Raw genomic sequence first — 26,302 nt, 5'->3', positions numbered from 1 at the left:
CTTCCTGCGGGTGGGGAAAATAGATCATTCTGCTGACTAAAAGGGGAGTGCAAAAATTGGTGTTCCAGCCAATGTCCCCTCCTGCCTTGTCATTTCTTCATCATTAGTGTTTTCTCAGGAGAAAAAAAGTCATGCTCTTCAAGCATTCCAGAACAGAGAAGCAGTTATAAAACTCAAGAGAAGGGGCAAGTCCCAGGATCTGAGGGAAATTGCCCACCCCATTGTCAAGAGGAAACATCTTCATGCTTAATCGCTTCAGCTTGCAAAGAACCCACACCATCATGGGGAAATTAAAACCTTGTGTTTGGAAGGGGCCATAGGCCCTCCAGTTTTTATTTATTGGCATTTTGTGGTCTTGTGAATTCATCAGCATTATCTTTCTGTACATCGAAGATTACTTCAGTCTTTGAGGTGATTTTTCATATGACTTGGGAGTTGTTAAGGAAGTACAAGGAAATCAGTGGTAGCGATATTACCAACTAAGAGTGTCCAAAGAAATGGTGAGAAGTAGCATCTTCTCATATCAGTAGAGCTGGGCGCAGTAAGCATAATTTTTCTTAAGGCCAACATGACTGCCTTTGCTTTTTATGTAACAAAAGTACAGAAGCTCAGAAGTAACGCAGTTTCTTCCCATGAGGCTTACATTTTTCTATGCAAGGGTGGATATAGATTATCAGTTTTAACACCTGTAGGTAGCACTGCTGTGCAGGATTATTTTATATAGCTTAGAACACACCTTTCCTTTCCTAATGCTAATCTTTTTTTGACCAAACAGGTTTTGTAGGTTACCAAAACAGTATTAAAAAATTTGTAACCACAGACCATAACTGAATAAATGAGTCAATAAACCCTTTTAACATGCCACCCACAACTAAAAAAAAAAAGTATATCTTGTACTTTCAGCATCACATGTACAGAACAGGGCAGTTAAAGACGAACGCATGCTAGGACAGGTTAGGGGACAAGAAGGAAGTAATTTGAGCCACTTGATGAAGGCAGAGGTGCTTTAAGGTCAAGGTCTGAACAGAAAAGTTTTATGAAGGCTTCAGAAACTTTGTACCCCATCTCCTTTGTCCTTACCTATAAATAAAGAAAATCAATAGACCTTTCCCGCCTCACAACCTAGTGGAGAAGGACTGGGCACCTTGCGCAATTACACGAAGAAAACAAAAAACAAAAGCTCTCAAGCAAGAAGGCTCCCGAGTGAAAAAGGGCGATCGGGAAGGATAATGACGTCACGGCGTAAGACTTCGCCGTCGTTCCCGCCGGGGATAGTCGCGCCCGCAGCCCATTCCGGGACGAGGTTTCCTCTTTAGAGGCGTGTACTCGCGTGACACCAAGGGAGGAGGACGTGCCGAGTGTGGGCGAGGAGGGCGGGTCCCTGCACGCGCAGCTCTTCCCCCCTCCGTTAGCTTCCGGCGCCTCTACCGCCATCACTCTCCAGCCAGCACCTGGCCCCGCCCCTCGCGCGCGGGGCCGCGCCTCGTGCTGGACAATAGCGGCGTTGCCGCAGCCGAGTTGTGTCTCCTCCAAATCAGGCCGGGACTGCCGCAGTTACAGCAACCGCCGGGCCCGCTCCGCCACGACCCGAACGAGCGGCGGCATGCCGCCGTCCCGGCTGCGGAGCTGACCGGGGGACTCGGCATTCGAGCCGGGGCTTGATGTTGGTTTCTTCCGGATCCTCGGGGCTGCCTCTCCGCCTCCCCTGCGCGAAGCTCGCCGAGCCCGGCTCGGACGGAGAAAAGAAGTCTCTCTAGCGCTGCCCGGGTGCGCGTGGGGCAGGTGAAAGCGGGGAGCCGGGCCTGCCTCGCTCCCGGAGCCGGGCCTGGCTTTGGTTGGCGCCCCAGGAGACGAGGTGGCGGCGGCGGCGGTGCTGCCCCCGTTTCAATGGAAGTATGCTATCAACTGCCGGTGCTGCCTCTGGACAGGCCGGTCCCGCAGCACGTCCTCAGCCGCAGGGGGGCCATCAGCTTCAGCTCCAGTTCTGCGCTCTTCGGCTGCCCCAACCCCAGGCAGCTTTCTCAGGTGAGGCCCCTCTCGTTCAGCCCCGGTGTGGAGGCAGCGGGCAGCGGCCGTCGGGAGGGACCCTGGAAGGAGGGGCAGAAAAACGAGAATACCCGTGCAGGACCCGGAGGGGGAAAAGGGAATGCTCTTTAAAAATCGGGGGCTCCGGCGTGCAAGGTTTTGAGTCCTCCAGAACTGTTCAGTCAGGCGGGGAGGAACAAAAGCAGGAGATAGGAAGATTAGGCCAGATAGCGTGGAGACGAGGTTTTCGGTTAGCTGCGCCGCTAACAGACAATCTCGGAACACGCGAAAGATAACCAAAGCACAGCTTGACTCTGCGGAATTGCCCTCTATCGGTCTCTGCTCGTCTCCTCTTTTATTTTGGCTAACTCTTGCTCTTTTGTCACCTGTAGCTGGGTAGTAATGCTGTAGATCACCAGGATTGCCTTTAACGAGTTTTTGTTGATCTGTTTTTTTCCGAGATGGACGAGGCAGTCGGTAATTGTATCCTGATAATAAGAAACTGGAAAGAGGGAGGGGATGAAATTGCTTATTTGGTAGCTAGCTGAGGTGATACTTTAACGGCGTTCAGTCTTCTTCCCCTTAATATTTATAGTAGTTATGAGAGTTGCCAAGATATAATGAAGCTATTATAAACATTTTTCAGATTTCAGCGAGGAGTCTTCTGCTTAACCTCAGCTGAATCATACTCTCCCTTTAAAATATTTTGCAAAAGATTGTCATATATGTTTGTTCTTCCTTTTTCAGGCACTTTAAATATGTATCTTATAGGTTTTTAAAGTAAATATACTGTGAGACCAATGTGGATGATACCAGTAATAAATTTAACCATAACAAATGTAGGTAGGTGGTGAAATGTGAGAAAATAGATTCTGTTGCCATTTTTGGCACTCTTCAAATGTTTTGAGGATTGGGTTACCCATCTGTTATTGCCCTGATGCAGTCTGCTGAGATTTCCCTGTGAATGATAACAAATCTATGTATCTTAAGACATTTGCCCAGAATTAGAGCTATGTATTTGCTTTATTTATTTTCTCAGTATGCTATGTATTTGGGAAAACCACAATTTTATTCAGACATCTAAGGGGGTAGATCCCCCCGCCCCAGTTTTAAATAGCCCTGGCTAATACTATTTGCAAATGAAGAGGAAATCAGTTATACTTTGGTTTCTTTTTGAGTTTAATAACACAACAGAATTTGCTACAGAATGTGGATTATAAAAAATTATTTTGAAGAGAAATTCAAACCAGGTCTTAACATTATTAGCACTGTGGCTTAAGAAATTATCACAAGTATTTGTGATAAATGTATCTTAAGAAATATCACAGACTATCCTGAGTGCAAATTTATGAGCTTTACAGGATCACAAATTATTCAGAAGGAATATGTGTGTGCATGTTCTAAAGTATTCAGAGGTGCATAGGTGGAATCTAATGCCCAGTGTTCTACTGATAGATTGCTGATTGAAGCAGTTCTATCATGTACTCTCAAAATCTCCTGAAAGGAAGATTTGGGGTGTACGGTGTAGGGAGAATAGAAACCTTTTAAATGTGTAGACTTGTTTGTGTGAGGTTGGATTCACCCATTACAAAACATAGCTGCAGTTTTTGAGCCATCCCACAGATATTCTTGAATTCAGATTCATGGATTAACACTGGCACTTCAGGCAGAATTTCCTTTAATCTCAGATAACAAATATGCTTATATTTGAATTGATTTAGTAAAACTTGATTTGAAGCAAGGGACTTTGGATCAAAGTTCTACTTTTATGTAACTGCAATAGTAGAAATTACTTGCAATTTATTCTTATGCATTTGTTTAACTGAGTAGTTAACATAATTAAGTTGGCTGGCAGTGGAATTCATGTTAGTTTTTCAATTAGTTGCATCCTTTGAAGACAGAAAAAACATACAAGAAAAAGTCCTTTGTATGTTTACTGCTTAGCAGTTTAGCTAGTATGCTATGAATCATATGCTAGGGTATTATCAATAGGAACTTGATCTGAAAGTATTAACTTCGAAAAGAAAGGTTGATAGTTTTTGCTTACGTTGTTGGCACCTTATAAATTAAATAAATGATTGTAGGCATTGCTGTTTCTTTTGCAAACATTAGTAATTCATATAAGGAATTTATAATTTACGGTTACATATAACATTTTCTCTCCACAGCTAATTTGAGGTTACTAATTATACTGAAGAATGTTTAGTATTAGTTACGAAGTTTCAGTGTTCAGTAAATAATCTGATTGTGTTTATATGAAATAACTATTTTAAGAACAAGCAATTTGGAAAAAGTCATTAATAATGGAATGTATAAAAGAGCATATTTTGTTTCAGTTGTTAGGATGCTGAGTTGTTTCTTACAGTATTTGGTTACAGTTATATTAGTACAGCTTTTTAAGAAGAGCAATTCTCAGAAGATTCTGAAAGCATTAACATTTTCAAATCTTTGTTGCTGATAGTAAATTATAATTAGATGTTTTCAGTAGTTCCACATCTTATTTTTTAAAGTTTCCAAAATATTTCAAAAGTCTTTAAGTGTAGGAGGCGCAACTGCTACCAGCATTTGAGAATGAAGGTTTAAGAAAATGAGATGCAACAATTAAAATTTTATAAACAGCCCTAATATATAACCATAATCCATGATTCAAAAATCCAACCTTTTAAAAAATTGAACATTTATATGTGTTACTGTATTAACACTATTAACATTCTTCATCTAATTCATTCCCTTACTGAATACCAAAAACAGTGTAAACCCCCCCCCCCACAAAGCCCATTAATTTTCCAGTTAATAAATTCTAAGGTTAGATATCCTTAGAAAGAGCACAAAGACCCAGGATATTTTGTAAACATTTAAATAGGTGATAATATTGACTCAGTTGAAGATGTTTTGATTAGTCTCTTACCTGTGGGCCCTATTGTTGCCAACCTATTTGGCCATTTCATTTGTAAGAATTAAATTATCTTTCAGTTTTTTCTTTCTATGTCTCAGAGTGTTTTGATGAGCAACTGCTGTGAACTTGAAACAACCCTATTTTGAGCTCCAAATACTTCCAGTAAGATTGGGACTCTTCCCATAAGTTTAGAACAGCCTGTTTTGAACTTGCACAGAATACTTTTAATTCAAAGTATTTTACACATCTCTGATCAAATGTTATGTAGACTTAAGTTTTTCAGGATATCTATAAAGTGACTATGTATATCTTTTGCTCTCTAAATCTTACTATTAGAATCCATCCTTTTTCTTCAGGGGCCATCAGAAAGCCTGTTTCTTAATTCATCTGAACACTCCTTTTTAAACAGGGCTGGTGGTTTATAAAATATGGATAGGAAGTCTGGATTTAAATCTACATATGCAGCCATATCTCTTGTTGCCTAGGAAAGCCATTTTCATTTTTAGATGCTAGAGATTTTTCAGTAAATGAAAACTATACAGTATTATAGAATACTAACTGAAGGGAGTCTCCAAACTTCTGTGCCTGCCATATTCACTGTTTTCTTCTTATAAATCTGTAAACAATTGCACATAAATGGTAAGTGTGCAATTCAAATATACAGAAACATGACATAAATATGTTGTCTTTAACTTTGTACTATATAGAGGTTGTGTCAGCTTCCGTTTATTTAGGGATTCATTGAAACATATAATTTGACAGGGTGCCTAAACTTTTGTATGTAACTGTAAGTGCTGTTTAGTCAGGCTTTTACAGTTTCGTGTTTTCTTTGGTTCATGCTTCTCACTTTCATGTTTTGATTTTGTGTCCTTGTAAAGTAGTGAGTTTTTCTTTCAGTACTGGCACTGTCAATGACCAGACACCCTTATGACTTTAGTGCAGTCATGTCACCACCTCCAGTTCTGCTCATAGAAGTTCTACACTCTTCTGTTGTAATTAGAAATTAGAAGAATGTTTCTGACTAGGGAGTGTCTATCGTCTGGCACTCATGCTCAGTTAAATATTACAACCATTTAAATGCATCTTTCTTGGTAACAGTATGGAAATGGTTTGTCAGTACCTTCCTTCACATTGGATCCTGGAGTTTCTTCTAAGGATTGGCTTTCCTCATATCTACAAATCCCTACCTGTCTTATCCCCATTATGGATTACTGTTAGTATCCCCACTCTCTTTTCAACTGTACTGGCAAAGAGTGACTATCTGGAGTTCAGAAGTTCAGATACTTTTACTGCCTAAAACAGAGGCCCACAATCTTATTGAGTCACTGTGTTATTTGCAATGTTGAGGATATTGTGAGCCTTCTCACAAAATGATTGTCATGTTGAATATGACCAGTACAAAACAGTGGTTTACCTGTGGAAAGACTAGTATAGTTACTCCCCCTTCTGGCATGCCAATATGCTTTCAAGCCACTCAGCTTACTTCTTGTACTAAATAAAATAATGAGCTGCAGGACCCAGTTGTATTCTAATAAAGATTATGTTTGAAGCTGGAATTTTGGTATGCAGTAGGCTAGCTTTGATTTTTTTTTTTAAATTAAAGGAATTGATACAAATAAAAGGCAAGGCAAGGGAGTTGTTTATGGATACAGGCCTCTATGGATGCCCTATTGAAGATGTAGTTTATAATACAATAAAGTTGAAAGTTCAAAATATAGGAAAGCTGAAGCATAAAACTTGGATAAGTGAATGGGCATCTTTTTAATATAGTGAAAGAAATAGGTTTTGGCCAAATGAAGAAAATGTTGGAGGCAGTTGAAAAAGTGTAACTGTGATGGTTGCAGATGTTTGAGTTGTAGGGAGTTCAATATTGGGAAGAAGTAGGAGCCAAGAGATTGTTGAAATCACTGAGAACAGGAAGTTGGGTTTAGAGTGCCTTTTTGTAGACATATTTCCAAATACGTTCCTGCCATTAATTGATCTTTCACTAGTGCTTCAAAACATATTGAAGGTTTATTAAAGTGTAGAAATGTTCAAATTACCCAAATGAAGGGATTAGAGAAATGTCAAATTACTAGTATATTTTAAACCTGATTTTTTTCATAGATAATCTTGACAGTTTTGTGCTTAGTCATTAAATATTTTTCTCTCATATAATTGTGAATAATGCTTTTTCCTATAATCTTCACCTTTCATCTCCATTTTTATAATGCAGTTTCTAATTGAGTACTAATGCTTGATTCCTCATTTAATGGTAGATTTAAAGATGTTTAGTATTTTCGGGCACAGTTATGTTGAACTTGATTCTCTAAAATGCTGTAACATACTGTAGGGGTAATAATGTGTTTGACCCTGTAGTAGTAAGATTATTGTTTATATAGCAGATACAGTTCCATATTTATAGAGAAAGTGGACTTCACAGTTGTTGCTTTGGTCTGGAAAGTGAAGGAGTCTTGTGTGCTTTTGAAGATTACCCTGCCATAGATAGCTGTGGGAATTTCAAATATGCATAATACAGTAGTGTAGTTTGCAAAGATAGGTGTTCAGATATTTTAAAGGAACCCATCATTGGAATACATTATCACTTTTCTGTTATATTCTGTCTCTATTTCTTTACATAGATCACTGAAAAACATAATTAAAAGTAAATACATTTATTGTTTTTATATATATCTAGGGAATAAGTGAGAAAGGATAATGATTGATAAACTACTAATTCTGTGTAATTAGTGAATATTTTGCATTTACTGTATGGAAATTATAAGTAACTGTATTACATCCTTACTGTTTATATTCACTTTGGAATTATAAATTTAATTCTCTCAGTCCATTAACTATAGTTCATGTTAGTGCATTTGTACTTTTTTTTACAGCAAATAATGCTCAAAACAGCTTGCAAATATTAGGTTGCAAGACAGTATTTACTTCCGTAATTCTGTAAAAATTCTCTTGGTCCTTCCTTCTGATTATACATTATTACTTACATTAACAGTGGTTTACTCCTCCCTCATCTGGATCTTTTCCACAGGGATCCCCTATCCTTGGAAGCTGATTTGGGAAATGGAAAAGGAAAAGGGAGGAAAAATGTGCTGATGGTGCTGTTCTGCCAGAAGATATTTTATTATTTATTTAAAATATTTATAATTACACCATTGGCTAGAACTAGGAGTGCAAGTGAACCCTTCTTAACATTAAACATATTTACTTTGTGTTTTAAAGAAAATATACTGTTGTTCTCTAGAAGCAAACTTAAAAGCTGTTAGCAGGATAAAACAATAACAAAATGTCTTATGGCATTTGCAAGACTAACAAATGTATTGTACATAAGCTTGAAGTATTATTAGAATAATTGTTCCAGGAAAGGAGTCTTATTACTACCCAGCCATTGGGGGGAGTTAGTGGATGTAGAGAGGAAGTAGTAATGAGAGATCAAAACCAGTGAGAACTATTTATGGCCATTAAAATCCTTTGGGGAATTGAAGTGTTTCTTTTATGCAGAGATTGACTAGTATGTTCAGTGTAAAATATGATTGGATGCAGCTAACAGATGTGCCATTGTCTTTATAACTAAGAAGCAGCATTTTTAATTGATTTTAGAGAGCTAAGATCAGTTAAGTCTGGAGAGTGAGGAAAAGTACGCCATCCAGGACTAGTTTCCTTAAACATGATTCAAGTTTGAACTTTTATCCTTTATTGGAGCATTTATTTATAATGGTTCTTTAAGTAAAATTAGAAATTAAGACTCACTTAAAAAAGCAGAAATAACATATATATGTTTTTAATTTTCAGAGACGTGGAGCAATTTCCTATGACAGTTCTGATCAAACTGCATTGTACATTCGCATGCTAGGTAAGTGTGGTTACTTATTGAGATAACCAGATCTCTCTGTCAAGTAGACAATATGCAGAGTGCATTTTAATAACTTTTTGGTTCTTTTTTCTATTCTTACCCTTCTTTTTCCATTGCTTTCAAATACTTGCCTCTAAGTATTTACAGTTAATTTGGTACCACTTCCATGTTGAGTCAGACACTAAAAAATACATCTGAAGATGGTTTCAAAAAAGGAAGGTACAGGCTCTTCTGTAATTCAGATCTCATTGGGAAGAAAATATGGAAGTGGAGATGCAAATATATAAGAGAAATGCTAAAGAATATGAGAGATATTAAAGAGAGATAAGAAAGATTAAATATATGATATTAAAGTATATTTTTCGTGATTATGTATAAAATTGTATATGCATATTTATGTTTAGTACTCTTTACTTGCTTTAAAGGTTAGCTCTTGTAGTTATATTTCTTGTTTTGAATGCACAAAGATTACAGCAAATGCTGAATACATGTAAGATTAAGAATTTATTTTGTTTAAAGATAGTTGGAATGACTCATGAGCAAATATTTGTATAGGAATGAGTTTCGACTTAAGTTGTAAACTAAATATTGTCATGTGACAGAAATTTTGAAATAATGAAACTTCAACACAGAGGAAAAGATGTGGAAAGAATTTTAATGTAAATTATTCAGATTAGTTCCACAGACAATAATAAAACGTAAGAGAGAAATACAGCATTATAAGTGATTGGTGTGTTCCACCCTTTACAGTAACTTCTGCTTAGGTTATTCATTATTGTAAATTTTGCAGAAATGCATTGATGGTGACTTTTAGAGCACTTTTAGAGCACGAAGTAAGTTCAGTTGCTAGTACTGAAGAATCAGCAGATAGTAAGCGTTGGATGATATATCTGCCAATTCTGCTTTAGTATCTGGTAAATCACAGTCAGATCTCTGTGCATCCCCAGTCAAAAAAAGAATTTTGTGCATATAGCAAATTGGAAGTAAATTAATGTGCATTAATGTGCATTAATCTTGTTGCATATAGCAAATTGGAAGTAAATGATTCCTTAAAAATAGTGAAAATAGATTATTTGTAGCCTTCCTTTCTGGTACCTACACAGTTATTCTGTGTTTGTTTATTGTCCAGAAAGTTCAGTCTAATTTGGCAAATTTCATTCAGCCCAGTTGCTGCTGTACTACAGCCACTAACCTCCCTGCTTGTTTTAATTTCCTTTTGCAGTATCTTGGTATTTGACAGAAAAGTATTTATTTTCACTGTTACATTTAAGTTAACAAGTCTGAGCTGATTAAAATGCACTTCCAGTCACTTTGCCTTATCTGGGCTTTGTTAGATAAGGCAACAAATCCAGAAACATTCCTCTCTGTGCACCTGGTCCTTCCATGAAAGCGAAACATAAAATGAAACCAGTTCTACACCAGTATTAAGCTTATCTCATTTCCCATTCTGTAGAATGTCTGCATTGAGTTCTTCTCCCTTGTGTGTTTTGATACAGACATCCCACTATTTATCTGGGACCATTAAGTGAAAGCCAGAGGCAAAGCTGCATGTAGCCCATATATGATGGCATCATAGCCCAGACATCTGGAGATAGAAGGGAATATTATGACATTTCATATGTGAAAAGCAGTGGTGTTGAACCAAGGTTATGTAGAACTACCTTATGATAGCTAGAAGATATCCTCTGATTGTTCAGGAAGTAACAGTGCTACTACAATATGCAGCTCCCAAACCAGAACGAATAGGATAAAAGATAATATAGTCAGTGGTGCCAAAGGCACAAGGACTGCACTCATGCCATCCAGATCTCAGTGTGAGTCACAGTTCTACTAGGCTGTTTTCAATGTGAAGACTTGTAAAATACAAATCAAATATGAATCAATGTAAAATTCCAGTTTCCTCCTTAATATCATTGAACCAGCTCATAAACAAGAAAAGGGAGCTTGTTCCTCACTAGCAGATATCAGCCTATGGAACAAGTAAAATACCATGACAGGATAGGAAGATGTAAATAACAAACTGTCTCAGAATGTTGTGAGAAAACAGAGCAGTAAAACATCTCTCTTGGGCAGTTGCAATGTGATCTGGTGTTGGAGAATATTATCATCTGTCTGTTGCCATGGACAAGTCATTTCCTGATTGCCCTCTGGCCTACTGGTGCCACCCAGCCCCATGGGGAGATAGGGCCTGTTAGATCAATCAGCCCCAGGTGACAGATGGGTTCCAGAGGGAGCTTGGGGCTTTCTTTGAGGATATGGTAGACAGCTTGGCTGAGGCCTTGGTTGCAGCCTGGAATGGATGGGTGAGTGTGGCCTTGGACCAGATTGATTCTGTGTGGCCTCTCTCTGTGCACCAATCTGGTTTTCTGAGGAACTCTGGGAGGTGAAGCACCAGAAGAGACTCCAAGAACACTGATGGAGAAAGGCAAAGAGTGAATGGGAGTGATTACAAGTAAGAGCCCATATTCAGGCTACAACATGGTGATAATGGCAGCAAAACATTATTTTCCACCCTTATTTTGTCTGCCGATAGATATACTACATCCTTGTTTAGGGTAACCCATTCTCTGTTGGGGAAGCATGGGTCCCAGGACCATCTGGAGGGTTCTGGTATAGAGTATTCATGCTGTGTGGTGGATAAATTCACCTGGATCTGGACTCTGGACAGATCCAAGCAAGTTGCCTGTGGCACAGTCTTGTGATTTTATCTGGACTGAATTTGATTCTGTGACTCCCAGTGAAGTGGACAAGATCCACTGAACTGTGAGTTTGGCTACCTCCTTGTTAGGTCCAGTCCCCTTCTGAGTCATTAGGTTGAGTCCATGTGGTGGTATTGGCCTCTTTGAGGGAGAGGGTGATCCTTCAGGCTTGAAGGAGATGGTAGTATACCCCCTTCTCAAGAGGCCATTGCTGGACCCTTCTCTGCCAGGCAGTTACTGTCCAGTTTCTAACCTTCCCTTTGTGATGTAGGTTGTTGAGAAGGTGGTTGGATAACACTTGCAAAGTGTCATGGAGGAAGCAGATTATTTGGACCCGCTTCAGGCCAGGGTGCAGTACTGAAATGGCATTGGTCACACTTGTTGACGACCTTTGGTGAAGCTGGGATGGGGGTGGTGTGTCCATCCTTGTGCTCCTTGATGTCTCAGCTGCTTTCAGTACCATTGACCATTGATATTCTTCTGGACTGGTTGCAGGGGTTGGGAGTTGGGGATACTGTGTTGCAGTGGTTTGCTTCCTTCTTCAGTGATTAGTCCCAATTGGTATTGACAAAGGGCAGAGGTTGCATCTGCAGCCCCTCACTGCACGGTGCCTCAAGGCTTGATGCTCTCACTCCTCCTGTTTAACACCTACATGAAACTTCTGAGTGACGTCACCTGTCAGTTTGGAGTCCAGTATCATCAGTATGGAGATGATACCCAATTGTACATCTCAGCCTTGGGCTATGCAGGTGAAGCTGTCAATATACTGACCTAGGCTCTGGAGGCTGCTCAGGTCCAAATGGAGAGGAACAGACAACCCTGACAAGACTGAATGGCTGTGGCTGTTTGGCCCCCCTTGGTAAGGGATGTTTTCATCTTTGACCTTGGATGGAGTCACACTTTCCTCTTTGAGACTAATGTACAAGTTGGGAGTCATCCTGAACTCTCAGCTATTGCTCAAAAAGCAGTAAAGTAAGGGAGAGCTCTTATTTTTCTGCTCTTCATATTAGCAAAATAGTTGTTAAAGAACCCTTTATCTATGCCTATAGATGTTTAGATAATCTGGGCCAGATATAACTTTTGGTGACTGAACTCCAGGGTCATCATGAGTTCCTACTTTAAATCGCTATATATAATTCAGTGTTGGTGACAAAACAGGTATAAAGGTGTTGGAAAGGTCAATTTGTATAATTTCATCTTTCCATTCAATGTATACAATTCCTGTGAGTGGCAAGAGTGGATTGTTAATTTCATAAGATAATAACTTTCTTTGTCTCATTTTATGTCTGACTGTTTTGAGATATTTGCATTGCAACATGTTTGCTCTGTTTTCAGCAGAAGACCAATATGGTTTATAAAATGCAGCTAAATTATGTTTTGTTCAGTCAATAATCTTTCTTGAAAGGGATTCTAGGAGTGAAATCAGGAATGGATCTTGAATTTTTTTGGTTCTTCCATATAGAATACAAGTAACTGATTATATTCAAGAATCTCCTGCTGCATTTTGCATAAATCTCCCATCCTACATAATGGAGAAAGGAATGCATTCTGGCAACTGTGCCCATGTTGTTGGCAAGTGGCCACAGTAGTTGTTACTGGATATAGCTTTGTATTTGAATATAGAATCTTTAATTTGGAGAAAAAAGTGATAAGCCTGAAACTGATAGAATACAATTGATTAATTAAATAAAGCAAAGGTGCCCAACACATTATGATGAATGTCTTTCTCAGGGACACATACTTTTGAAAACATCAGTATCCAAAGGAGTTAAGGCTTTTAAGTACTTGTCTGTTTATCAGATGGCAGAGAATCCCTTTGAAAAGAAATATTGAATTTTGAGTATTTAATATGTTTAATACTGTTGATACTGTTTTAAATTATGTGTTGCTTAATATTGTTTGTTCTATTCCCATTGAAGTCTGACTATTTAAAAGAATGTTATCTAATCTTGGCATTGCTATCACACTGATTTTATTCTACATTTGTTGAGTTTAATATCCCCAAAGAAAGATGTCCACTGGAACATTGGGCAGTTTATCATACTTTAGTCATTTCTGCTTTCTTCTCCTTTTTATTTTGCCAGTAAGATGCTTTCTGAAAGATCAAAATACATAGAAAAAGTCTTATTTTCTAAATTAAACCCATAACTATAAAACTAAGAAAGGATTCAAAATAAAAAGTTTAAATCTAAGTCTTGAGATTTCAAATTATTTATTATTACTTATAGATGAATTTATGTTCATCCAGATGTGTACAGCCTGAGGCAAGGGCTATATGTACTGCCCTCCAAAGCCTTAGATGTGGCCCAAGAGACTTCTGAAAATTGTTACCAAATAATATTTGTAATGTATTGGAGAAGAATTAATACATAACTGGATGTTAACTATATTTAATTTTAATTAAATATAAACAAAATAAATTTAGCTTCTTTTCTGGCCCTACTCCTTCAGCACCTAGCATATGACTCCAAGGTTCAGGAAACATTGGGTTACAAATTATAATTCATCTTAATTATTATTGGAAAGTAATTTCAAAGGATAACAGTTAATGGAAATTATATTTCAAATCATAGTATGTGAAGATGGCTTCTTTCAATTAATCATAATTAATGTAAACACAGTTTAGAATTTAGATGACATCCTAAACTGTGGTTAATTTAAAGCAGAAATTCTGATTTCCTCACTTTTTTGTTGTAGGAGGAGAGAGTAGGGGAAAGCATAATGTGGAAGCTCAGTGAGAATCGCTGTTTTAATGTTAAATAATGGTTAGGCACATTTAAATACAGCTGCTATAAATGGTTGGGATCAATTCAGATACAGGATTAGGTTTGAATTCTCCAAACTCATTCTGAAATAAGATGCCAATATTGTATCTCAATACTGTTTACTTTCCTAAGCACTGTAGAAGTACTAAGACTAAGAGTGACAAAATGGAAACAACTGCTTCTTTTCTGGCCAATGGGATCAGTCAGATTGATCTTCCCACTGCTGTTATTCCACTCCTCTCCAGTGGCAGGTTGTAGCTTCTTTTGTTCTGCACCCTTAAGGGAATTGGCTGATTGGCCAAGGAATTATTTCTTCTAGGGGTATGGAGAAGTCAGTTCCTTACATCTACTCTTTCTTTAATTGACTCAGGTCTGTCTTTTCATCATTAGCTGTCTGGTGGCACTTTGTCTTGGATGGTTATGGAAGTTACAAGTAACTTTCCCAAGCTCTGGCACCTTCCAGAGGCATTGACTTCAACTTCCAGGATTCCTCAGCCAACATTATCATTGCTGAGAATTCTGGGAATTGAACTCCACATTTAGAGGATACCAGTTTTAGGGAAGGCTTGACTTCAACTATAATGGTCCTGGCAGATTCATTCTGAGAAAATTATTATTTAATTGCTGGTTGTGATTAGTGCTAACTACAGTGAAAGTTACACTGAAAGTGACTTTACTTCTTTCTCGTTCTGAACATAAACATAAAAATGTAGAATGCTCTTATTTGGGAACTGGAAAAATAATACTGGTTAGGATTTGATGTGCTTTTTGTAAAGAAACAAAAAACTTTCCAGTTGTAGCTTCTCATATTATACTGAATGCTCCTCCTGTGGAAGTGGATTATGAGGAAAGAGTTAGTAGAACAATTAAAAAACTCCTATATATGAATAGAGATTTTTGATTTATTCCATTGCATACAAATACCACAGTATTGGATCTTTGTCATCCAACTGTTACAGTGTTTTATTATCAGTGACCTGATTGTCTTCAAACAGTATCTTGCTTTATATTGCCAAGTACACATCTAGCTTTAATTCTGTTTCCGCCTGAAGAACTTCATATAACTCAATGCTTATGCATTTTTAATAGCCATAAGTGGATTCCTTACTAGAAATGCCAAGTCAGTTTATAGGTAAGCTCATTGTTTTATAAGATAAATTCTCGTTGTGAGATTTAACACGAGTAAGACATATGAAATGTTTTCTGCAAAATCACCACCTGACAATGCAATATATAACACAAAATAGAATGAGATCATATCTTAGGCATAAGCAGGCTTGCAGCAATATTTTGAAAAACAGCTAATAATAATAATAATAATATAAAATTTAGATTTACTGAGGAAAAAGCAGTTATAGAATAATTGACTAGTATATAGTTGAGTTTTAAGGACAATTTGGATCATCATGTCAGCTCTTTGGCATACCTGTGAAGTATTTCTATAATTTGAAAAAAAAAAGCATAGGCATTCGTAAATATTGATTAATATGTGAAAAATAGTAATAATTAAAGAAAAAGGCTATTTATTGTTTTGCCAGTATCAAATAGCAACATTAATATAGAAGGTACTTATTTTAGCTGAAGGGGGAAACACATGCAGTAATGTTCATGTTAATACTACATTTTGATATTTTAGTGAAGACTGATATAATCAAGCTGAACATACATAAATTTTAATGGAAATTATTATAATTGTAAAATTTATAAATGTAGGTATGTATACATTACAAATTTATTCAATTGATATCTTTTAGAAAAATGATTTGATATTGGAGAGAGAAAAGAATTTTGATATTTTTCTTCAGGTATGTTTTTGTCATTCATCGTGGTAGTATAATTTAGCATATGGATATTAAATTTAAATATTTATATATGCAGTGAATTGTATATGAGAAGGTAGGAAAGGGATGTATGACGAACAGGCAATTGGATATTTGAAAAATCTTCAAACTTGTGAAATTGCATCTAAGATAAAGATGCTGAGTCAGTCCTTGTATTACTGTTACACTACATCCACAAAACGTCTACACCTTGCAACTGTATTCAGTTGCATTTTTCTCTGTAGCTCTTCGACATGGTATATTTCACTCTTGACCCTATTTCCAGGAGATGTACGAGTAAGAAGTCGGGCAGGATTTGAAAGAGAGAGAAGAGGTTCTCATCCATACATTGATTTCCGTATTTTTCACTGTAAGTATTTAATAGCAGTACAGTAATGAAGAATTCCATTTGTGTTTAGCTGCTGCGCGTATAGTCACACCAGGTTTTATTAACTAATATTTCTCTTTTATGCAAATAATTTCTGTTTGAGAAATTAGAACACACACTATGCAGAATAATACAATTTGTTTCTTAAGCTATATTACAACAAATTTTAAAAAGTGCATAATCAATTCAGGCTCTGATGCACATTGGATTCAAAGGCAAAAAGGTGCTTTAGAGAGTGTGAGGGTACAAACATAGCAGTTGTCTCAGATCTCTAAACCAAGTATGTCTTTTCCTGGGATAGTGCTGTAGCTGTGGGGGTTAACTGTATGATTTTATGAAAATATATAATTGTTTTAAGGAATTGCAGACATGCTGCATTTGCACCTTTGGGTTCTTTGAAACCACTTTTTGCATTTGAATCCAAAGCATCAAACAGTCCTTTAATGGATGAATAAGAAATCAGCATTCTTCAGTGTCTGCGTATTCAGGTTACTAAGAGGCTGGCCATTTGACTATTTTATAGTCTTACTCCTAAGTACCATTACCTCAATGATTGTCATGTGCCAATAACTTCCAGCCAGCATATTTATTATAAGAAGGAAGTCCATATGTAACCAGTACATCTCATAGTCTCAGTAATATAGTCTGATCTGTCTGTTATGCTGAATTGTAATAGCCTTTATGCTATTCCAGGAAGCTTAGATTTATAATAAAATTGTTTAATAATAAAGCCTTTCCGCAGTGATGATGGTCTTCAATACTGAGCTGTTTTTATTGTTACTCTCAGTTATTGCTACTTTCAGAAGTTTTACTGAAGTGTAGCTGAACTGTTCTTTCCTCAAAATGAAGTCTGATGCAATAAAAATTAAAAAATTAAAGTTGAGTCCAGTTGCACAATTCTTTTACAAGTCTACCTTCAACATTAGGGCATAATTAGAGAATCTCATTATCATGTAAATTTACTAATTCCATTGGCAAAGAAGCAATATTCGTTAGGAATATAAAACTCCTCTACTCCTCCCCAGACTTAAGAATTAAAGACTCTGGTGGCAAGGGATAAGTGATCTTTGTCTGTTTAGGTAGCCATTATGATAAAGTAGAAATGCAAATGTTTTCACAGTGGATGTGGTTTGAAAGTTTAATGATAAAATTCATAAGATTCTACTGAAAAAGAGACTGACTGTAGTTGAAAAATGATGCATTTTGTAGTTGCAAAATGATAGGTTTGAGCAAATCATGACATCCTGGATGCAATTATCTCTATTTTTAAAATACTATCTTCTATGAATGTTTAAAATGCTTAGATTAATCTGAAAGCTACTTCCTGACAGAATGCTGAAGATTCATATGTTTCAGCTAGATAAAGAACTCCTGCTCTTTCTATGGGATTTTGGCTTTATATCCTTTCAGGGGATGATTTCCTAATGTTTTGATTTGAACTTTAATTTGGAACACTTGCTTTGAGTGCAAAGTGGGCTGCTTTGAGCATTTTGGAAATATTTCAAGTTCAGCCCTGTTTCAAACTTGAAACACTTAGATGTTCAGTATATTGCTTTCAAAATGGACTGTTTCAGATAGAGATGTTTTTAACACTCTTGTAAAGGTTTTTTTTTTTTTTTTGCTGAAGCTGGTTTAATTATTTGGCAAATAAATAGTAGGCTCTATTTAGATGTCACATTTCTCATTACAAAAGAGCAAGATGGACCCATTTCATACTATTATATCTTGGTCTAATAAGCTGAAATATGCAGAAGCCATTTGTTTGTGAATGCAATTCTTTCCTCTATTCACTGGCACTAGGAATAAAACAGGAAGTCTCTAAGTAACCATGGCTTCATTTTTCTTTTTGTTTGAACTGAGAAACTAGTTGCCAGCCTTGAACGAGGCACATTCTTTAACACCATATGACACTGAATTAAGATTCTGGCTTAGTAAGTTACTTGACATAGGTATCTGACTCAGATAAATGAGTGACCATTACCTGCATTGGTCTAGGTATAGTTAGAATTGTCTAGGATTGTGTTGGAATCATTGATTGAAGTGGGTCTTTAATGTCTCATTTTGATCCATCCTATTTTGTTTAGTCCTAATATAGAAATAACGTGACCACAAGAACAAAGGGAGGAGGAAAAAAAAGAGTATGCTGATTGGAAGTATGTTTGCCCTCTAGCATCTTGAGAATGCCTGCTCACTACTATTAAAGGGTATATCTCCTGGTAGAAAACCATTAAAATAGTGTTTGAAAGGAAATGAATTTGGTCAGGTACTCTACCATTTATGAGAGCCTTAATCTGAGCTTAGGTAATAGTTGTCTATGAATGTCTCCCTTCCTTCCTTCCTTCCTTCCTTCCTTCCTTCCTTCCTTCCTTCCTTCCTTCCTTCCTTCCTTCCTTCCTTCCTTCCTTCCTTCCTTCCTTCCTTCCTTCCTTCCTTCCTTCCTTCCTTCCTTCCTTCCTTCCTCTTAAATTGTCATCTACAATTTAGCAATTGTTTAGTCCTAATATAGCAAAGAAATATGTAAGTAATATCTATGGGAAAACAGTGACTTCCCTCTGAAATGACTAATAAACTAAATAGGATTTTTTTTGAGTATTCAGTTTAAGTGAGAAAAGGTTTTTTCCCCCACATATTCTTATGGAGTTGTGGTAACATTCATGTGTTCTAGTTTAACAAAAATTGTATCTTAAATGGAATGAATAATAAGAGATGGTAAATTTCATTCCTGCATGAAAAGGTAGAGGTTGTTTGAAGTAAGCAACAGAGGTTTAGAGGGCAACCCCTGGCAGAGCCATTTTTGCTGCTTGCACTATTTTACATGGGCATTAAAAAGCCTTTAGCTTGAGAATGGCAGCTGCAATGCTTAAGGGACAACCTTTATTCACACTAGAAATAAAGAGACTAAACAGCCCTAAAAGGAAGAGGAGGAAACTGTACAATTGAAATACATCACTGGGAATGAGATTTGGTGGTATTTTGTGTACCAAGTTGGAAGTTCTAAACTGCCAATGACTTATACTAAATGCAATTATGTGAAAATTATGCTAGCTAACTGGTTATGTGAAGCTTCATTAAACTGATTCAGAAAATCTAGCATGATATTGTCTACATCTAGGTAAATTGGTACCATTTCTTTAGTGTTTCAGATACTGATCTATCTTATTCCTATCTTGACAGTCTGTGTGTTAAATTTAGAGTCTCCTGCATGCAAAGCATGTGTTGTATCATTGAAAGTTGGCTGATCTTGTGAATGATAACCACAGGACAGCATATAATTAACCAAAAGAGATTAAATCACTCATCTTTACATTTCTACTTTATTGTTAAGATGGAAAAAATATATGTTTATTAATTTGTTCTTGCCTGGCAGGAATATTGCTGTGACAACACATTTAAATGTAGGAAGAATTCTGCAGCTGACTGCTCTATTAACAAAGATTAATAAATTCCATACTTCATTATGAGCAGATGCAGATATAAAAATTACATCATGATTTTGATAACAAGAGACTCTTAAAATCAGTTTTGTGAATGAAAACACAGTCCTGAAAGTGCTAATTAATTTATGAGTAGCAAAAAGACAGGACAGATAATGACATTCAGACTAACACATATTCATATGAGCTTTCTACCTGGAGTGTAATTCTATTAGTTTTTTATTTTCACTATATCTTTTGGGTTAGATAAAAATGGGCAATAAAGAACATGAAATGCTGTGACCAATATACACACTTTATAAATGTATACAGCATTTTTGAACATGTAACTTGATGAGCTTTACGTATTTCAAAGAGTAATACTATTTGGAAAGTAGCTGAACATCACTCCATAATTAATTTGTTAGAACATGTACTGATTCCTTCCATTGCTGTAGCCTTTTCTGAGTCAACACCCGTATACATGTGAGTTTGTTATCAAACTCAATCCATACCTACTTGTACAGTGTTTGTCTTTGATAATGTATATTAGATTAGATTTTAGAAATCTTGGCATCATAGCAGAATTTAATGTGTGCGTTTTTCAGATGAAATTGTTATAACTTGAGTTTTGAAACTTGCCGGAGAATCTTGACAAGGAGCTGAATTGCAGTGTACAGCTAAACTCTATATGCAAATACTTATATGCAAATACTTAAAATGGGATTGCAACCAAAGGTTTAAAACTTCTAATTTAGTTATTTTCAGTACTTTCAAATAAAGCCAAAACATTCTAATGTTTTTTCTGTGCCCTGTACTTTCTCATTACCAATAACTTGACAAGGATTTCAAAAAATCTAGTTAAGATCAATAAAATCAGTATTGTTAATGTCTGAATTCTTCTGGTTTAATAGTAAAACACCTGTATATATTTACTCAGAAATTAATCCTGTTAACATCTGTGGGATTTATTTCCAATAAGTAAATGTATATAAAATTGCAGACTAAGTGGCTTAAACCATGATGGTAGAGTTACCTGAATATTAATTGAAAACTGGTACTTTGATTAAGTTAATATCATTATAAAATGTATAGATTACTTAAGCTTTGAGCTTTTCATGTCAGGATATAACCTGCCATGTCATATTCTTTGTAAAATTTTTCTAAATGTTAAAAAACCTGAGTGTTTTTCAACTACAAATACAGGTAGTCCTTGATTTACAACCACAGATGGGATTGGAACCTCCATCACTAAGCGATGTAGTCGTTATGTGAGTTATACCCAATTTTACTATCTTTTTGGCTGCAGTTGTTAAGCAAAACACTGTGGACTTTAAGCAAATTACGTGGTCATTAAGTGAATCTGGCTTCCCCCATTGCTTGTTGGAAGCCCCCTGGGAAGGTTGCAAATGGCAATCATGTGACCTGAGATGCTGCAACCATTGTAAATGCATGCCAGTTGCCAAGTGCCTGAATTTTGATCATGTGACTGAGGGGATACTGTGACAGCTGTAAGTGCGAGGACTGGTCATAAGTAACTTTTTTCAGTGCTGTCGTAACTTTGAACGGTCATTAAACAAATGGTCATAAGTTGAGGACTACCTGTATTGTAATCTACTGTTAGTTAGCTCCAAAGTTGCCCATGAAAATGCTTAAAAGACAGAGTCTTAATCCACCTGAGATCTCTGTTTACAGGAGGACAGAATTTTTGTGGAATTCAAATCCCCTTTATCACCTCTATATTACTTCCATCCATGAGGTTCTCCAATATTCTGTTACAGATTTTTTTAGATGAAAAGGAAATTGAAAGGGATTGTGCATCGTTTGAGCAAGTTTGAAAACTCTTTCTGTAACCAGACCTTTACTTAGTCCTATGAATCTCATGTGGCTAATTTGTGAAGCTGGCCAGCTGGATGGCCTGTCTGCCTTCCTACTTACTTACCAGCTTAGGAATTTACACATAACACTAAGTCATGATGCAAAAACTGAGACCAGTAACTGAATGGTACTTCTAGAATTTAAGGAGAAATACACGCCCATATATGAGATATATGCTAATAACTTTGGAAAATAATCTCATGGTTCTTGCTTTTCGAATTCTGGCCAGCTGGTTTGGGTCCTTGAAATAAAATTATAGTTTCATTGCTTTTACTCTGCTTTCTTATTTACAGATTGTTGGGCCAGGAGTAGTAAAGGTGGAGGTTAGATATGGTGTTTGTCATGGCACTTATTTTTCATCTGTTAACAGTTCCATGGATATACCAGTGTAAGAACTGCTAAGGTTAAGGAACTAGAATTAAGGAAAGAGAGTCAATATGATGTAGTGCTAAGGTGTTGGAATAGGACTGGAGAAAGCCATGTTTAAGTCCACCCTCAGTCACAAACCCACTGCGTGATCTTGGCCCATTGACTCTCTCATTCAGGCTACCTCAGGAATCCTTTCATAAGCTGACTCCAAAGCGTGGAAGAAAGATGAAACATAAATAAATAAATGCACCTGAGTATGCTAAAACAAATACATACTTTTCACCTCGGAAATATTTGATCTATAATAATGGACAAATATGTGTCAAAGTTTTAGAGCATAGACAGTTTTGTCTGTATGGAGAAATGATTTTCCATTTTCAAAAATAAACTTTTTGAGAATTATTAGCCTTTTATGTAGACATCTATTTTTTTCTAGCTTTTCTTTTCCTTTTAATTGATATATTTCATCTTGGTCAACAGTGTTCTTTTCTTTCTATCATGTGCTTTCTTCCTCTCTTTCCCAGTTTGAAACCTGAAAAATATAGTTTGGTCAGTTGGGCTTATCTCAGAAACACAAGCTCAGAAAGTCATTTTTGTTATTAGTTTGGAAACATAATTTTTCCCCTCTCTTCTGTAGATCTTTTTAAAATGTTCTAGAATAAAAGGACATTCTAAAACACAAACTGTCTTTCTATTCAGTTCATGGCATATTTAAACAGAGGTGAAAGTTTTAATTTGTGGGAAATATCAGGTACTTTTCTCTTTAAAATGCTATGGGAAAGAAAATGAGAAGTTATCTTGTGAAGATACATATATTGCTTACAATTAATGCCTTTATTTACAGGATTGTGCTTTTGATAGCCAAGCCACTATACACTGTTTGATTAGCGTATGGATTTTGAGGTGTTGGATATATTGGATAAAAAATGCCTCAATTGTCTTTTTAGGAATGGCAATTTTATATTTATTTTATATTCACTTCTGTCCTATCTTTGTGTGAAAGTATTGATTAATTAAGAAGTACAGTTAAATGTGGCATAGGATAATGCATTAAATCATATTGAATGTGCTTCAGAAATGTGTATTTGTGTCACATGGTTAAGTTGTTTAGTATGAGACCTTAATTCAGAGAGAACTTAAAGGTAGTACAGGTAATCCTTGTTTAGCAACTGCCTTGTTTAGCGACTGTTCAGAATTATGACTGTGATGAAAAAGTAAGTTTACGACCAATCTTCACATTTATGACCTTCACAGGTTTATAAAGCAAAAGAAAGCTGAAGTAAGATTTATTTATTTATCAAATTTATATGGCCACCCATCTCACAAGAAGTGACTCTGGGCAGCGTACAGCAAAAAAAGTATAAAACAATAAACATGTCAAACACAGTCATATTTAAAAAAGGGAAAAAAAAGATAAACACAGTCAGTTTCACTTAGTGACTGCTTTGCTTAATGACTGAGTTACCAGTCCCAATTGTGATTGCTAAATGAGGACTACCTATAAATTAGTCTCTCTCCCTCCTCCCCCCAAAATATTATTTGCAAGGTGGTTCATTACCATCTTGTTCAGGCAACGTAAGTTGATCATGGCTCTGTGGGTGGCTAGTTCCTAAAAGTGTAGAACTACAAAAGGGGCTTTTCTGAAATGGCTCCGTTTCTCATGTTGTCTGAACGATGCAAGAAAGATTTGAGTATTATGACTTGCAAAGGTATCAAAACGGGCTTAAAGTATTTTAATAAAATTCAAAAATAAATAACTTTTCTACCAGATACTTTTCCTTTCATTAATATCAGGAATGTTTTTGTATTAGAGACCACAGTGGCTATAAAGCTCATGAAAGAATATAGGGATACAAATAGAAGAACAAGACATACGTTTTAGAAATAAGAGCTTTCTGTAGTTGAATCTTTTTGCAGTTATAAAACTGCCAAATTATACAGGATTTTAGATAGGTTTTATGTGTGTGAATTCTAAAATGTCAACATTGTGTGGCCGATTTTGTTGTTAATGTTTAATTGTTATAGTGTGGACAAACTTAAGGTTATTTTCCGGACCTAGCCTGAATCATTGTTCTGAAAAGGAGTTTAGGATTATTCCACTCACAATCATTAAATAGCAATGCTTTATCTGCTAAAAGTCTTGTAGTTTACTCATCCACTATACTCAGTAACTAGAAGACCTGATATACCACAATACTGAATTCAGGTTCAGAGATAAAGCAATAAATTGGGTTTTATACATTTATGCTAACAGCGTAATTACAGTTGTATGACAATTGTAGCATAAAGTGATCCAAAAATTTCAATCTGAATAACATTTCCTATTGCTTTGGCATGTTTGGAATTTAAATGTTGGATTTTAAAATCCCATCAGTTATAATTTGCTCATGAAAGGCATGTTCCTGACACTTGCTAATTAGCCTGGGGGGTAGGGGATAATTTAGTTCCTTTCCTCCCTGAAAATCTGATCCATATGTACTTTGGAGAGCTGGTATGGGGATGAAGAAGAGAAAATTGCCTTTCCCTATATATGAATAGAAGGGCATTTTACAATCAAATTATTCAGCATTAATTTATATTATGTTTTTCTTTTTTCTTTAGTAAATAGGCTAACCTATCTGATCACTGTACAGAATTTAAATTGTTAAAGCCAGATGAGAACTTCTGATCTACCAATTCTCATCAGTCCCAGTCAGCATGACCAGTGGTTAGCAATGATGGGAATTATAGCCCTTAACATCTTCCAGGGAATACATGTTTGGCTATCCTTCTGTAAATAAATATTGTCCTTATAGATTCAACTTTTAAAGTTTTAGGGAAGCATTATACAATTTAAATCTCACTATTTTCCCCCATCCAGCAAATTCTGAATTTGAAGTTTCTGTGTCTGCAAGAAATATACGAAGGTTACTGAGTTTCCAGCGGTACTTGAGATCTTCCCGTTTCTTCCGTGGTATTACTCTTCCAAATTCTTCAAACATTTTAGATGATGATTACAATGGACAAGCTAAGGTTTGTTTTTATAGCTATCTTGTAACTTTGCTCTAAAAGAAATAGTAATGTGTATTAAGGTGTGCAAGTAAATAATATTGTATTAAATGCTAATAGTGCATCTATTAAAGACTTATAGATGTGAAATTTATCTATCTTATCCCACTGCAATATAGCAACTCATCAATTTACATAAAGTATAATGTAGAATTAAACAAAAATCTATAATTAGAATAAAACAAATAATAATTAAAAGACTAAAAGAATATCACTAACAACAAATCAGTGGAATAAAATATGGCATAGTGTATAAACTTAGGAGAATGCTGTCCAAAAATATATATTTAAATATTTTCCTGAAGACCAGCAAGGAGTTGTCAGGAGGCTATTCCAAAGCACAGCTACTGCAACTGAAAAGCAGCACCTTCTACTTTTAGCTTTGCCTAGAAAAATATCCCTATAGAAATATATCTAACTACAAGTAGCACATGGGAAGCAGTTTGAGTAATCTGGTTAAAAGTTTTATTCATAGTAAGGTTCAGATGAATCTGCTTTGTTTTAGGAATAGTTGATCATTTTAATATTGGTCTACTTAGGACAAAAGAAAAAGAGATATTTTGCTTCTATGAGAGAAAGCTGTTGATGTAAGAAGGCAATTGCAACCCATCTGATCCATTAGTGAAGAAAATGATACTTTCTGGAATTTCTCAAGTCAGAACAATTATGTAATCTCAGATCAGGCATCTTGGCACTTTTCTGTTCTGACAACTATTCTTTACAGAATCTGTATAGACTTATGAAATTACAGCAAGCATGATTCAGATATATAGCATATGGAGAGAAGTGGTTTTTATTCCCAAATAAAATGTTTTGTTTTGCTTTCAGTGTATGCTAGAAAAAGTTGGGAACTGGAATTTTGATATCTTCCTTTTTGACAGGCTAACAAACGGTAAGGTTCCATTTGTTACTTTGAAGATACTGCTTTAAAAACTGAGTAGAAGGTGCTATGTATGGATATAAGGCCATCAAGACTCTTGGGCTACCAAAATAGATTGACTAATATTCTGCTGCTTTCAGACATGAAATCTGGTAACTTGATGATCAGTTGTGGGTTTACGCTCGTAGAGTTGGGAATAACTTTTCTCTTTAACCCTATCTTGGCATTTCTCAGTTTATATGCAGGGCTGATAAATGAGTGTCCACACGTG

The 26,302-nt window shown here is 36.1% G+C and overlaps 2 protein-coding genes across 5 annotated transcripts in view; one reads left to right on the top strand and one right to left on the bottom strand.

The window, feature by feature from the left end:
• DNAJC5B (DnaJ heat shock protein family (Hsp40) member C5 beta) overlaps positions 1-1,364 on the bottom strand; it is a 42,097-nt gene extending 40,733 nt beyond the window's left edge. The window contains exon 1 of one of the 3 annotated variants that reach the window (XR_015794048.1): positions 1,081-1,364. The gene's annotated coding sequence lies outside the window, so the exon portion shown is untranslated. The remainder of the gene's footprint in view (positions 1-1,080) is intronic. The other 2 variants (XR_015794047.1, XM_007426714.2) reach the window with 2 other exon arrangements.
• Positions 1,365-1,454: 90 nt separating this feature from the next.
• Positions 1,455-26,302, top strand: part of PDE7A (phosphodiesterase 7A) — a 41,733-nt gene continuing 16,885 nt past the window's right edge. The window contains exons 1-5 of one of the 2 annotated variants that reach the window (XM_007426712.4): positions 1,455-2,025; positions 8,711-8,771; positions 16,342-16,425; positions 24,964-25,115; positions 25,980-26,043. In XM_007426712.4, coding sequence (XP_007426774.1) covers positions 1,888-2,025; positions 8,711-8,771; positions 16,342-16,425; positions 24,964-25,115; positions 25,980-26,043 — 499 coding nt within the window. In that variant the 5' untranslated portion in view covers positions 1,455-1,887. The remainder of the gene's footprint in view (positions 2,026-8,710; positions 8,772-16,341; positions 16,426-24,963; positions 25,116-25,979; positions 26,044-26,302) is intronic. The other variant, XM_007426713.4, reaches the window with a different exon arrangement.

The sequence above is a fragment of the Python bivittatus genome, unplaced genomic scaffold (assembly GCF_059951505.1).
Source record: "Python bivittatus isolate LINGU-HERP-01145 unplaced genomic scaffold, Pbiv_v1 ctg000840_np1212, whole genome shotgun sequence".
NCBI lineage: Eukaryota > Metazoa > Chordata > Lepidosauria > Squamata > Pythonidae > Python > Python bivittatus.
Note: the sequence above shows the minus strand (reverse complement) of the source record. Positions and strands in the feature narration are given on the sequence as shown.